The sequence below is a fragment of the Buceros rhinoceros genome, unplaced genomic scaffold (assembly GCF_000710305.1).
Source record: "Buceros rhinoceros silvestris isolate BGI_N320 unplaced genomic scaffold, ASM71030v1 scaffold3447, whole genome shotgun sequence".
In the NCBI taxonomy this organism is placed as follows: domain Eukaryota; kingdom Metazoa; phylum Chordata; class Aves; order Bucerotiformes; family Bucerotidae; genus Buceros; species Buceros rhinoceros.
In genome coordinates this window covers 22,321-34,559 of record NW_010420285.1, presented here as the reverse complement: position 1 = coordinate 34,559, position 12,239 = coordinate 22,321, and the positions used below count along the sequence as shown (strand labels likewise).

At 38.5% G+C, this 12,239-nt stretch overlaps 1 protein-coding gene across 1 annotated transcript; it reads left to right on the top strand.

Annotated features, from left to right (window-relative positions):
- Window positions 1-671: 671 nt before the first annotated feature.
- On the top strand, window positions 672-10,390 carry LOC104496165 (coiled-coil domain-containing protein 169-like). Its single transcript, XM_010139247.1, has 5 exons — window positions 672-734; window positions 2,551-2,649; window positions 2,855-2,908; window positions 6,762-6,838; window positions 10,288-10,390. Exons 1-5 carry the CDS (start codon window positions 672-674, stop codon window positions 10,388-10,390), a joined length of 396 nt encoding a protein of 131 aa, XP_010137549.1.
- The last annotated feature ends 1,849 nt before the right edge of the window (window positions 10,391-12,239 follow it).

Sequence of the window (12,239 nt, the reverse complement as noted above, 5' to 3'; positions counted from 1 at the left end):
GAAAAAAGAAAATGCAATCCTATAATTTCTCTATACAACAAAGAAGTGTTACTGACATTATTCAAGGCAGTGAGTTGAGAGTTGGCTTCTGGAGTAATTCATAGTCTAGTACAGTTCTGTTCTCCAGCTGTAAGAAGGTTGAGCTCAGCCTGGTGTACAAAGGCTGTACAAATGATGATTCGGTGAAAGGAGAGCCTTTGGTGAGGAAGACCGTTTTTAAAAGCTCAGCTTATTTATCCTAGTAAAATAAATGTTCCTGTCTTCTGTCTGTACATGCTGGGTGCAAGCACCAGGGTGAAAGAAGAACAGTTATCTTAAAAATCATTAAATAGAAAGACAAACAGGTCCTTGAATAATCTAAGAGAAGGAATTTGAAAAGCTGTCTACTGTTAGAGCCTCCCAATAAGAATGGAGTGGATGAATTTATGAAATTTGTGAAAGCAATTATGAGCAGTTTCCTAAGTTAGAAATGGAGGAGGACCTGCTTGAGTGTTCATCCTACTTCCACTACACATCAAGCAAAGAACTGGCCAGTGCCAGTAACCAAAAATGGACTTTACCACTGATACTCTAGCTCATCCCAACTGTAGACAAGGTAGATGACTACACACCTGAGACTGGTAGTCTGCCACAAAATACTGCTTTCTAGCCAAGCTGTTACCTTTGACATCATGCGTGCTTCTTCAGTCAGTCCAACAGCTCTCTTGGCAAGTATTTTGAAAATGGATGTGCAGGTGAGATCCAGTATCTTCCTCCTACTGAAAAGGAGCCATCAGAGCAAACTTTGTTTAGAAGTAAAGAGCAATTCTGTCATTACAAGGTGACTTTGCTAATCTCTCAAGGAGCAGCAGTATGAGAAACCGTATCTGTACCATTTTAACACAGTGGAAGTGCTTTTGTCTCTGCAGTGTGCCACTTGGAACCACGTAAAAAAAAGTGCACAGGAAGCAAATGGAACGATAAACATCACAGTGCTTGAAGAATAAGGACTATGATGATGATCACAGGATCACAGAATGGGTTTGTCTGGAAGAGACCTTTAAAATCATCAAGTCCAATGGCTAACTCAGCACTCCCAAGTCACCTCTAAGCTGTGTCCCTCAGCACCACATCTATGTCTTTTAATCCAGGGGTGGTGACTCCACCAGTTCCCTGGGCAGCCTTTTCCAATGCTTCACAACCCTTTCTGTAAAGAAATTTTTCCTAATACACAACCTAAACCTCCTCTGGTGCAACCTTGTCCTATCATTTGTTACTTGGGAGAACAGACCAACCCCCACTTCACCACAACCTCCTTTCAGGTAGTTGTAGAGAGTGGTAAGATCCCTGAGCCTCCTTTTGTCCAGGCTAAACAACCCCATTCCCTCACTGCTCCTCATAGGACTTGTGCTCTAGACTCTTCACCAGCTTCATTGCCCTTCTCTGGACACACTCCAGCACCTCGATACAAGCCAGGAGGCCATTGGCCTTCTTGACCACCTTGAGCACACTACTGGCTCACATTCGGCTGGCTATTCACCAATACTGCCAGGCTCCTTTTCCCTAGGGCAGCTTTCCAGCCACTGTTCCCCAAGCCTGTAGCATTGCAGGGGTTTGTTGTGACCCAAGTGCAGGACCCAGCACTTGGCCTTCTTGAACCTCACACCATTGGTCTCAGCCCATTGATCCAGCCTGTCCAGATCCTTCTGTAGAGCCTCCCGACCCTCAAGCAAATCAACACTCCCAACCAACTTGCTGTCGTCTGCGAACTTACTGAGGGTGCACTCAATGCCGTCATCCAGATCATTGTTAAAGATGTTAAAGAACACAGGCCCCAACACCGAGCCCTGGGGAACACCACTTGTGACTGGCTGCCAACTGAATTTAACTCCATTCACCACCACTCTCTGGTCCTGGCCATCCAGCCAATTTTTTGTCCAGTGAAGATGACGCACATTCAAGCCATGGGCAGCCAGTTTCTCCAGGAGCATGCTGTGGGAAACAGTGTCAAAGGCTTTATTAAAGTCTAGATAGACATTATCCACAGCTCTTCCCTTATCTACTAAGCACGTCACCTTGTCATAGAAGGAGATCAGGTTAGTCAAGCAAGTCCTACCTTTCCTAAACTCATGTTGACTGGGCTTGATCACCTGGTTGTCCTGTATGTGCTGAGTGATGGCACTCAAGATAACCTTTCCCTGCACCAAGGTCAGACTGACAGGCCTGTAGTTCCCTGGATGCTCTTTCTGGTCCTTGTAGATGGGTGTCACATTGGCTAACCTCCAGTCAATTGGTACCTCCCCTGTTAGCCGGGACTGCTGATAAATAATGGAAAGTGGCTTTGTGAGCCAGCTCCGTCAGTACCATTGGGTGTATCCCATCTGGCCCCATAGACCTGTGTGCATCTAAGTGGTGCATTAGGTCACTGACTATTTCCTCATGGATTATGGGGGCTTCATTCCACTTCCTATCTCTGTTCAAGAGATAGACTAGTCCTACTGTCTTACAGTATACATCTTTGTACAGAATGGATCTATTTGTAATTCATTGTTTTATTTACTATAACCACAGGCTTCCTTAAAGGAGGTTCTTAAACAACTAGAAGAAGAGAAGAGAAGTCTCCAGAATCAGCTAAAAGACTATGAACTTAGACTGGAACAAGAAGCAAAGGTTTGTGATCACTATATGCCTCCAATCTATAAAAGCCATTATTATGTTGTCTGACGAAGATAGAATGTGTGTGTGGAACACACAATAGTATAGTTTCAAAAAATATGTCATTGGAAAAAAGCTCTGCTGTATATTTGTTTCTTCCTATATGATTCAACTTTTAACTTTGCTCAATGGTAGCCTATATCCCTTGTTTTAACTCTAGGCTTACCACAAAGCTAATGATGAGCGGCGCATGTACCTCTATGAGATCTCACGGGTAAGAAAAATGTGCAACTCAATAACTTTTAAAAATCATTATACTTTCTTCATATAGCCACAGCATCTGTTAATGCCATCAGGTCAGTCTTTTATTACTTGATTCATCTACCAAATCCATTACAAAAGTTGCTTTTTGAAAATGTTAAGAGCTGTTTATTTTTAAACATTTTCTTTGCTTTTGTATGAGTTGGAGTTTCATTGTTCTCAAGGATAGTCAAAGTGCCCTTAGCTGAGAGAGCTGAAGCAATTTTCTGATTCTTGCGTGCCCATCCATTAGTGACAAGACTGCTATGCTAGTTTAATGTTTCCATTGAAAAGAACAGAACCAAATTATTAGCAGTAGCAACACCCACCTTAAGCTGCAATTCCTCTTTTTCATATTTCTCTTTTTATCTTTTAAAGACAAACTAGCCAGCCACTTCAGAATGACAATACAGCACATACTTCAATCACATTTATAAGATAAGGGATAAGATACCTTGTTTTGGTGAAATCTGAGGTTAAATTTTGTTCCTGCAAATTATGTAATACATAGATTCTACAAATTGAATTGTTGATTCTACAAATGGAAGAACCTGTAAAGAAACCTGTACAGATTTCTAGTACTTCTTATTCTGAAAGAGCTCTTAATTCCTGAATAATGTAAAAGTAATAGCTTAGTGTGATACGGGGGAATGACTGTCACTGAATCCCTGCCAGAGCTAACTGGGGTGAAAGGCTGTAATTAGCAGTGTATCCATGTGTTTGCACAGTGGGCAACTGATTCTCTTATGTGGTTCCGTGCTGCTTTGGGAAATCTGAAAGAATTGCTTAAACTAACTTCCCAGCACGAAACCAAGAAAAATCCCAGAGCTGCCCATGATAACTGTAATGTCTTTGCATTAACAGTGAAACTGGGAACTTCTGGAGGAAGAAAGGAGGAAATACAAGATGATTTTATTAATGAACTTGCTAGCAAGAGGAGTGTGTGTGTTCAGCTGCTTAGAAAAGCACTTAAACATGCATAAAACGATATTTGAAGTGAGGGATATGCACCGGCATGCTGCTTAGATGGGGCATTAGGGACTAGGATTTTGCCACTTTGTGTAATTAGTGCATTATATTTTCAGTGATCAACTATTTGCATCCATGATTTCAGGATCATATGAGAGCAAAAGAATAATCTCCAGATTAATCTCCCTATCTTTAGTTCTCTGAATGTTAAACAACCAAAGTCCTTGTAGAGGGATCCTCTGTAATCCAGGGAGAGAGAAGCATGTTTAAGGCAGAAACCATCACACCTGTTTTAGATCGAGATGCAATGAATTTCCCAGGGATGTACCTGTCCCTCTTCCTGAGCTATGAGCAGAGCCTAGGTGAGTAGTTTAGATTAGACATCTACCTTTTACATTGCGAATCTGAACATGGTAGTCAACTTAATCATGGCTGACTTGGGTGCTAAAGATGCAGTGGCTCTTCTGGTCCCTTCAGGTTCTGTTCTTCTCTGACTTTAATTGTTGTTTTTACATTCTTTTAAAATCTACATATGTATACCCTCCCTTTTAACATTTTCTTTTAAGAATAAAGGCAGAAGTAAACTTACATTCAGCCCAGACTTTCTTAGCTGTATTAAAATTTCACTGTTCAAGAGTCTGCACAGTAATGTTGGCAGCAGTTGAGTGAGAAGAATTTACCCATAGGCTAACATTTTCCATACATTACAATGAAAATATGCTACAAGATATGGTTATCCTGTGACAACAATATATTCCAGTGATGCTCTCTTAGTTAGGGAACAGATATAATGCCCTTTTAGGCCTTTTTTCCTCATTATGTTTGTGCTTCTCTAAAGCTCACAGAAAAAAAAAAAAAAGCAGAATCGAAGTTTTTACTAGTAGTTGTTAAAAATTCCCAGACGTTTTGAGTTTTTTAATTTGTTTTGGATTCCTCCTGAACCCTGTGGCAGAAGCAGAAGAGGGAGATGCTTCTGAGCAGCCATTTCTTTTATTTACCTTTTTCATCATCAAGTGCTTTTCTGCTTTTTCACAAAATATGTGTATCTTCTGTGCTTTTTTTGTTTGTCTTGTCTGGATCCATAAGGATATAGTGAATTTTAAATTATAGTTTTAAAATAAATAAAAGATATCACAAACTTGAAAACTCATGCTAGAGATACTGATGGTTTATGGTGTATTCTTGTTTGGTTTTTTTGGTTTGTTTTCAATCTGAAAAAATGTTGGTTTGGGAGTTGGACTCTACAAATCTCAAAGCACTTTCTGGTGGTATTCAGAAATTGGTTTGAGAAGCAGACAAAGAAGATTGATAGCAGATCTTGAAAAGGGCCATTGTTTCAGGCCAGATTTTTACCACAAACTTGAACTAGCAGAGTAGAGTCTGACATGTGATTGGGGTTTCTTTGCAGAAAAAGCCCACAGTTACAGATGATACGGCTGGAAAGCTCCTTGTGCAGGAGGGGCTCATTTTAGTTGGCATAGCCTGGAGTAAATGGTACCAGCAAAAACAGTGCCATGGATAATAATCATATATGTGGCACTATATATTCATAGAAATTTAAAAAAAAAAACAGTGAAGGCAATCATAGCACAGGTCTTGCCTCGTGTCACAGAATCACGTCTGCTCAGAAAGATGAGAAATTATACTAGCCATCATCTTTAGTACTAGATTTTCTTGAGTGCAAAATATTTCTTGCCTTCAAGAAAGTGAACCTGTGCAGATTCCATTCCATTCTCATGCCTGCGCTCTGAAATGACTCTGTTTAGTTATAGCTGGCTTTGCTATGGCTGTGACAGGAATACTTGCTTGGGCGTTGTATATATGGAAGCATAGTTGAAACCATTGTCTTATAAGCAGTGAGACATTTTTTTTCAGTGCCAGAATTTTTTCTTACAAGTGCAAAATGTTTTCACACATGCTATAAAATGTAGTGTTGTAATGTAATGTCATGTAATGTAATAATCCAGACCCTGAGCCTTGAGTAGCTACCCCCAAAATCTAGCTGTAGACATTCAAAAAGTCTTCACTGGTCTGATGTTTTGTCTGGAATACATAATGTGTATATCATCCACACTGACACTTTGTATAGCATGATTATCATATATTTATTACATGCTCTTGATGGATCTGTTTAAAGGGGCTTTGAAAATTCCATTCACTTGCACTAAATACCTAAGTGTGTACAGCAGCTGGACAAGCCCTAAATCTTCCGTGTTTTCTGGTTTTCTGACAGCTATAGCTGTCCCTTTGAGAGGTATTTCTAGCAAAAGCAGCTGGATGAGCCAGCAAGTGCTGTATGAGAAGGGAACCCAGTGAGCTAAGGAATGGGAGAACCGACTGATTTAATCTGGCTCAGATCCTGTTAAATGCAACACGAACGGTAACATCTGTGGTTTTTTTGGTATGTCCAGTAATGTAGAATTCCGGAGTATGCAGAGATTTCCATGCTGTTAGATTTTTTTTAAAGTAGCTCATGTTCTTAAGTAATGGTTTAATCATTCAAAAGTACAACTAAGTGACTATAAATTGGTTTGTTTCTCATTCAGGGATGTATATTAGATATATAATATTTCTTCATTGAAAATGTGGAGTTATGGGCAGTATGACCGAAAATATACTGGTTGAAATTACATAATCTTTGATCATCCAGCTTAATGAATAATAGTATTTACGCACAGCACGGGATTTTGGCATGTGTTCAATTCCCCAAATCAACAAGTCAGCAGTATAATATGTGCTTAAGGTACTTCATGGCACTAAGACCATAGTGGGTCAAATTGAGTTTGGAAGTAATTTACTTCCTTAACTGTGATTCTGGTTAGGGTTTAACTTGTTTTGTATAAATTTTGCTATTGCAGACCTCAGCTACACTTAAAATTGTTGAAAGGCAAAAAACAGATGCACTCACAGGCAAAGCAGGAAACCAGATGCTGAGGTAAATGTCCTTTATACTCCCTCTGTTTTCTAGTTTATTATTTTTTGCTAAGTACTGTGCTTTGACTATTACAACTTTCTGTTCCTGGTAAATAGCACTGAGCATAATCCTACTGACAAAACATGAATCTTAACATAATCTTTGATAGTGCTTTCCAATCAGTTTTATTTAATACCAGCTGTGTTGCAATGTTGAAAATACGTATATTTAAGTGGCCTTTCTGAAATCTTACACCACCTCTCATGTTCTTCCCTTTCAATCTCTGTTTAAAATGGATCATTTTTTTCTATATTACTGTGGAGCTGGGAGCAACTAGTATAGTCCATTGAGAGTAATTCAATTAAACAATGCCTTGCTTGGTCCTTTTTAGCCTATAGAGGTTGTAAAGTTTTTTGTGGATGATAATGTGAGTGATTTTAGATGACAACATGCAAAGGCTTCATTGTTTACCAGATTTCTGTTTAGTTACATGACTTAGAAATTTAAAATTTGGAAGAGTCCACCTGCTTTGAGCTATATAGAAATAAAATTAATTTCTGATTGTAGTGGTTTTGAGAAAACTTGAAATTGGAGGAGATTTAACTGAACTGAAAATGTTAAGAATATGAAGTACAAAGAAAAGAAATCACATCAAAAGTGTGTTGGACCTAGTATGCTGCCTCCAGTGGCCACAGGCGGGCACCTACAAAAGTGTCTAAGGAGGTAGATCTAATATTGGCTTTTGGAACTCTCCCAAGTAATTTACATTTGAGATGTCCTGAGCTAGTATGGTCCGATGTATTTAGTATCTCACAGTGAATACTCTGTCATGAACCCATTTACCTATATTATTAAAATGAGCATACACAATACATATTGGGAACATCTGCAGATGTAATGTTCATTTCTAAGCATGAAATTGCGTAGATGTATTTGCTTACCAGATTTACCCTTTCATTCTGTGTAAGCACAGCATCACAGGATTTCATAAATCAGAACAGTGAATCTTCACGCTCCAGAGGAGAAGATATTATTAGAATATGAATTAATGTAGTACAATATGAATTAAAGTCTATAACTGAAGTTTGTCAATACTGAAAAAGCACTGTATGGGTCTGAGGTACTTCAAATACAGCCAGGCTCAGTGATGTTTAACATCGCTCATGGGGAGAAGGTCAGGAAGTTAGAACTGTGAGAATTCACTCTCTCTGCTGGGAGATTAAATATCATCAGCCAGATATTGAGATTGCCGAAGGTTAGCACTGATCTGTGCTTATATTGGTATTTTTATATATATTTTATTTTAGTAGAGCATTGCTTACCCTGAAATTATATGACAGTGTGTTTCTGTAATTTTCTTTATATCAGACAAAAGTAAATAAAGTATAAAAGAAAATAGTGTCCTGTAATTGCAATTGCTGGTCTCAGGAGATGCATATTGTAACAAAATTATCTCCTTTCAAACCATTTTTCTGTCAGAGGATTTTTCTTTAAACTTTTCAAACTACTTTACACACAGGAAGGGAATTGTTCATCTTTCAAATTGTCCTTAGAAGGAAAGAACCCACTTTGCAAAGCATTGGCTTTTACAAGCAGTGACTATGAGCTTTCAGGTCAAACTTTGGTCTTGGGTGGCAACATGGAGATAAGAATGAGGATTTAGCATAGTTTGTATTTTAAGGAAATACTAGAATGTAAGTAAGCACCCCTTGATCATTGCAGGTTTAACACAGCCATTGTTACATTATTCCTTTTTAATTATGTTTTGATTTACAGCCTGAAGGTTGTTCATTCAAGCTGTCATTAATGAGAAATAGTTTAATTCAAGTAAGAGAAGACCTGCATGATTGAAAACAAACATGTTCTTGATAATAGTTTGAAAATTGTCTGTCCAGATTTTTTACCTCACTTCTGTTGCCTTTCGGAAAACGCCTGCCTTCATTGGATTTCAAACCGTACTAAGAAACTATGCTTAATATTTGGTTTAACTATAGACAGAGGTATGGATATGGATAACCCAACCTGTGTATTAAAGCAACACTGAAACATTTTCGAGGAGTATTTGTGAACACTAATTGCTGATGCATTCAGTTTCCTGGCCATCCAAACTCAGAAGCCAAGTTCAGTAGAGATCCTTTTTATGGTACTACACAGGACAAGAAGAACATAGGCTAGCTGACAATTGGGAAAAACATGGGGGTCTTGATCACTCACGTCTCTGCCAATTTAGTGTCATTCTGAGCCCTTACTGTTACACTGAGACATACAGCAGGACTTACTAGCTCAGTTTCATCACTGCACTGGTTGCAGCTATCTGGTTTCTATGTCCCTAAGTCCAGCTGGTTTCAAGTTGGTTTTGGTCCAGCTCTACAGTGATCTACAGATTAGTCAGTTTATTTTGAGTAATCAGTTGATTTGAATTTGAATAATCAATTAGGTATTGAGCAAACTGGAGCTTTGGGTTCTGTTCTTCCAAGCTCTCAGTAGAATTAGCTCCATATCACTGTGGGGAGCAGCTCTCGCTTCAAGACCATGACTGCTTGTAAAAGCTGGAGCAAAGAATGTATCAATCTCAAGACTAGAAAGCCCTAGGGACAACTTTGTGGGCTGTTTGCCCAGGAATTTGAAACTTGCACAGATCATGTCATCACAGCTTCTACCACATAACAAACTGTTTCTCTGGCTATCATCATGAACGTAATGACGTGGTGTTGTGGTATGTTTTCCTTCAGAATGCCTTTATTTGAGAAAGACATTGAAAACCTGTATATTGTCTTTAGAATATGTAAAGTGCTGTCTGTCCACTGTAGTAATGAACAGGAAGAGAAACAAAGGTACGTCGCCTAAGACTAGAGATGCATGCTGCTTGATCATGAGAGTGATTCCTGTTTGTGGAATCACCATTCCCTCTTGGACATTTGTTTATATTCCCACTGATTTCTCTTAGAAGATCAAGATGAAAACAGATCTGGTAGGTTTCATATAGGTGGTGTATGTATCCATGATGAGTACCACTTCAGAAGACTGCGGCAACATTTTCTTTGTAAGACCACGGTCTCAAGAGCGTGAGTCTCCAAAGTGGAATACCTGGAGAGAACTGTAACTATATCTACATGAGGTGTTTTTCCGTTTCCTAATAGAGATTATGTTAACTGATGAAAGTGTGTCCTTAGCCAATTACCATTCTCTTTGTGCAAATGTTTAGTATTCTGTTCATGTCCTTCCAATGCCATCATTTAGGTAACAGGAAGTAGTCAGGAATCATAAGATGAGGACTGAGTTTGTATGCAGAATAATTAGATGCTCTGCTAACCTGCAAACCCAGAAATACACTTCTTTTTTCCTCTCTCAGGTTTATTAATTCACAATAGCAATCAGTTATGCAAATATAAAAAGCATGCAAATTTTTAGCAGTTAAAACTTACAGAGAATGTGGCATTTGATGACTAATTTCCCCCATTTTATTTCAGAGGAAGATACAGTGTTCCAGGAAACCCGAAGATGGTTAATTCTCAAAAAGGATCGATTAAAAAGACTGTAGGAGTGAAGCAGCTTCCAGAACTAAAGCACTGATTTAATATTAATGCCAAGAACTTCCAACTGCTTTTTAAAAAAATTAACTGAAAGTTTCTAAATTGAAAATGAATGTATTTGTACCTTATTATAATACCAAACCCAGACTGGCATACCTTCTCCACAGCCTTAATATAAAAGTTCTTCTGCCTAACGGAGTTGTTCTAGTTGCTGTCTTTGTTCTGGTGGTCTCTGACCCATTCCATTAAGGTTCTCATCAGTGATTCTGGATGTCAGGGAGTTGGAAACCTTGGAGAACGTTTAATGTCTTTATACATTAGATAGATCATTAGGGTAGATCATTGAACTTTCCGTTCAGTATAGGGAGCAAAGAGATCCTCTCAAGTAGTCCAATGTGGGTCCAGCCAAACATGTCTTTCATTTGTTTTTTACAAAGACTGACGGCATAGTTTATGAGCCAGGCTGATTTCTTACATGATACCATTCAGTTGAGTCCCTTCACAGTATAAAGTTGTTTTATGTTTCTTGAGCTTTCTTACTGTAGCAGAGAAGATAAAACACCCCCAAATCTAACTTGTTTAAGAGCTGGCTTGACACAGATCCTGCACTGACCACACTTTCTGTCTGCATGGTTTAGAAGCACAGCACCATTTCCTTTCTACTTTAGGCTCTAGTAGTGGGTAGAAATGAAAGAAAAATTGAGCACTTTTTACTAAGGATTTTTCAGAGCCTATCTTGTGGACGGGTTGTTTCTTTTAAACACAGTATATACATTATGTTTCCAGATATTTGTATGTTGCTATCTGAAATTTGAACTCTCGAGTGAACCGTTGTATCCACAGTCTGGATTGCATAAAAATCTCCATGTATTCTTCAGTGGCACTGATCCGTGTATTTCCAAAATCGTGCCAGTCTTTAAAATAATCTCATCAGTGAAAATTGAACTACTTTGTATTTTTAATTCTTAAGCATGCAATTATTGTTGCAGTTTCATCACCTACATTTTAGTCATTAAACTTCAGCAGAATTTTTTAAAGTAGTGGCAGGGAAAATGTTTTGGTAATGAAGCTTCAAGCCTCTGGGTTATGCCTTAAAAGCTCTTGGCAGAGCAAATGAGGTTGATTGACTGCCCTCTATTATTTTTAAGAGCATCCTTAGCTCTTTGCAGTATCTACCAAAGCTTTTTGCCTCTTTAAGAGCAGTACTAATAGTTCCTTATTACTGGCAGCATTAAAGTGAAGCTGTAATTAAACTCAAACAGAAAGATCAATGATGTCATTCTAAAATGCAGAGAAAGAAGTATTGTACAGCATATTCAGTATGGAATCCCCCCTTTTTTTTCCCTTGCAAAGTATGAGATTTATTACAGATATTTCTTACATTACTATGTTGCACCTGGTATCACTCTTTCATAAGGAGGGTGGTCTGCCTGGCCAGGTTTTTCCTCATGGTCACAGTTAAAAGTATAGTGCAGCTGATGAGGTTAGCACTCTTCTATTCCTGTTTTTCAATGGAAAACTTCCAAATTTTGATTGTGCTGGCATTTGTCATTCTGGAGAAGGAGAGAAAAAAAAATCACCATAATGGTCTTATTGGCATAAGAGACAAGGGACAGCTGCAGCAATGAAGAATATCTAGTTCCTGGATTTGTGCAGCAGACATTTACTACTGCTGTTTCTGAAACAAATGTTAGTCAGGGTACTCAAATCTGATCCCTGTAGCACCTCAAAATAACAGGAAACATTGCACAAATATGGCAGAATGACATTTATTCACAGCAGGAGACTTGGACACTTTCCTTATGGTTAGTCCTCACTGAGGGCTTAAAAAGAGATTTTTTTTTTCTTTTTCTTTTTCTTTTTTTTTTTTTTTTAAACCTAAGAGGAAA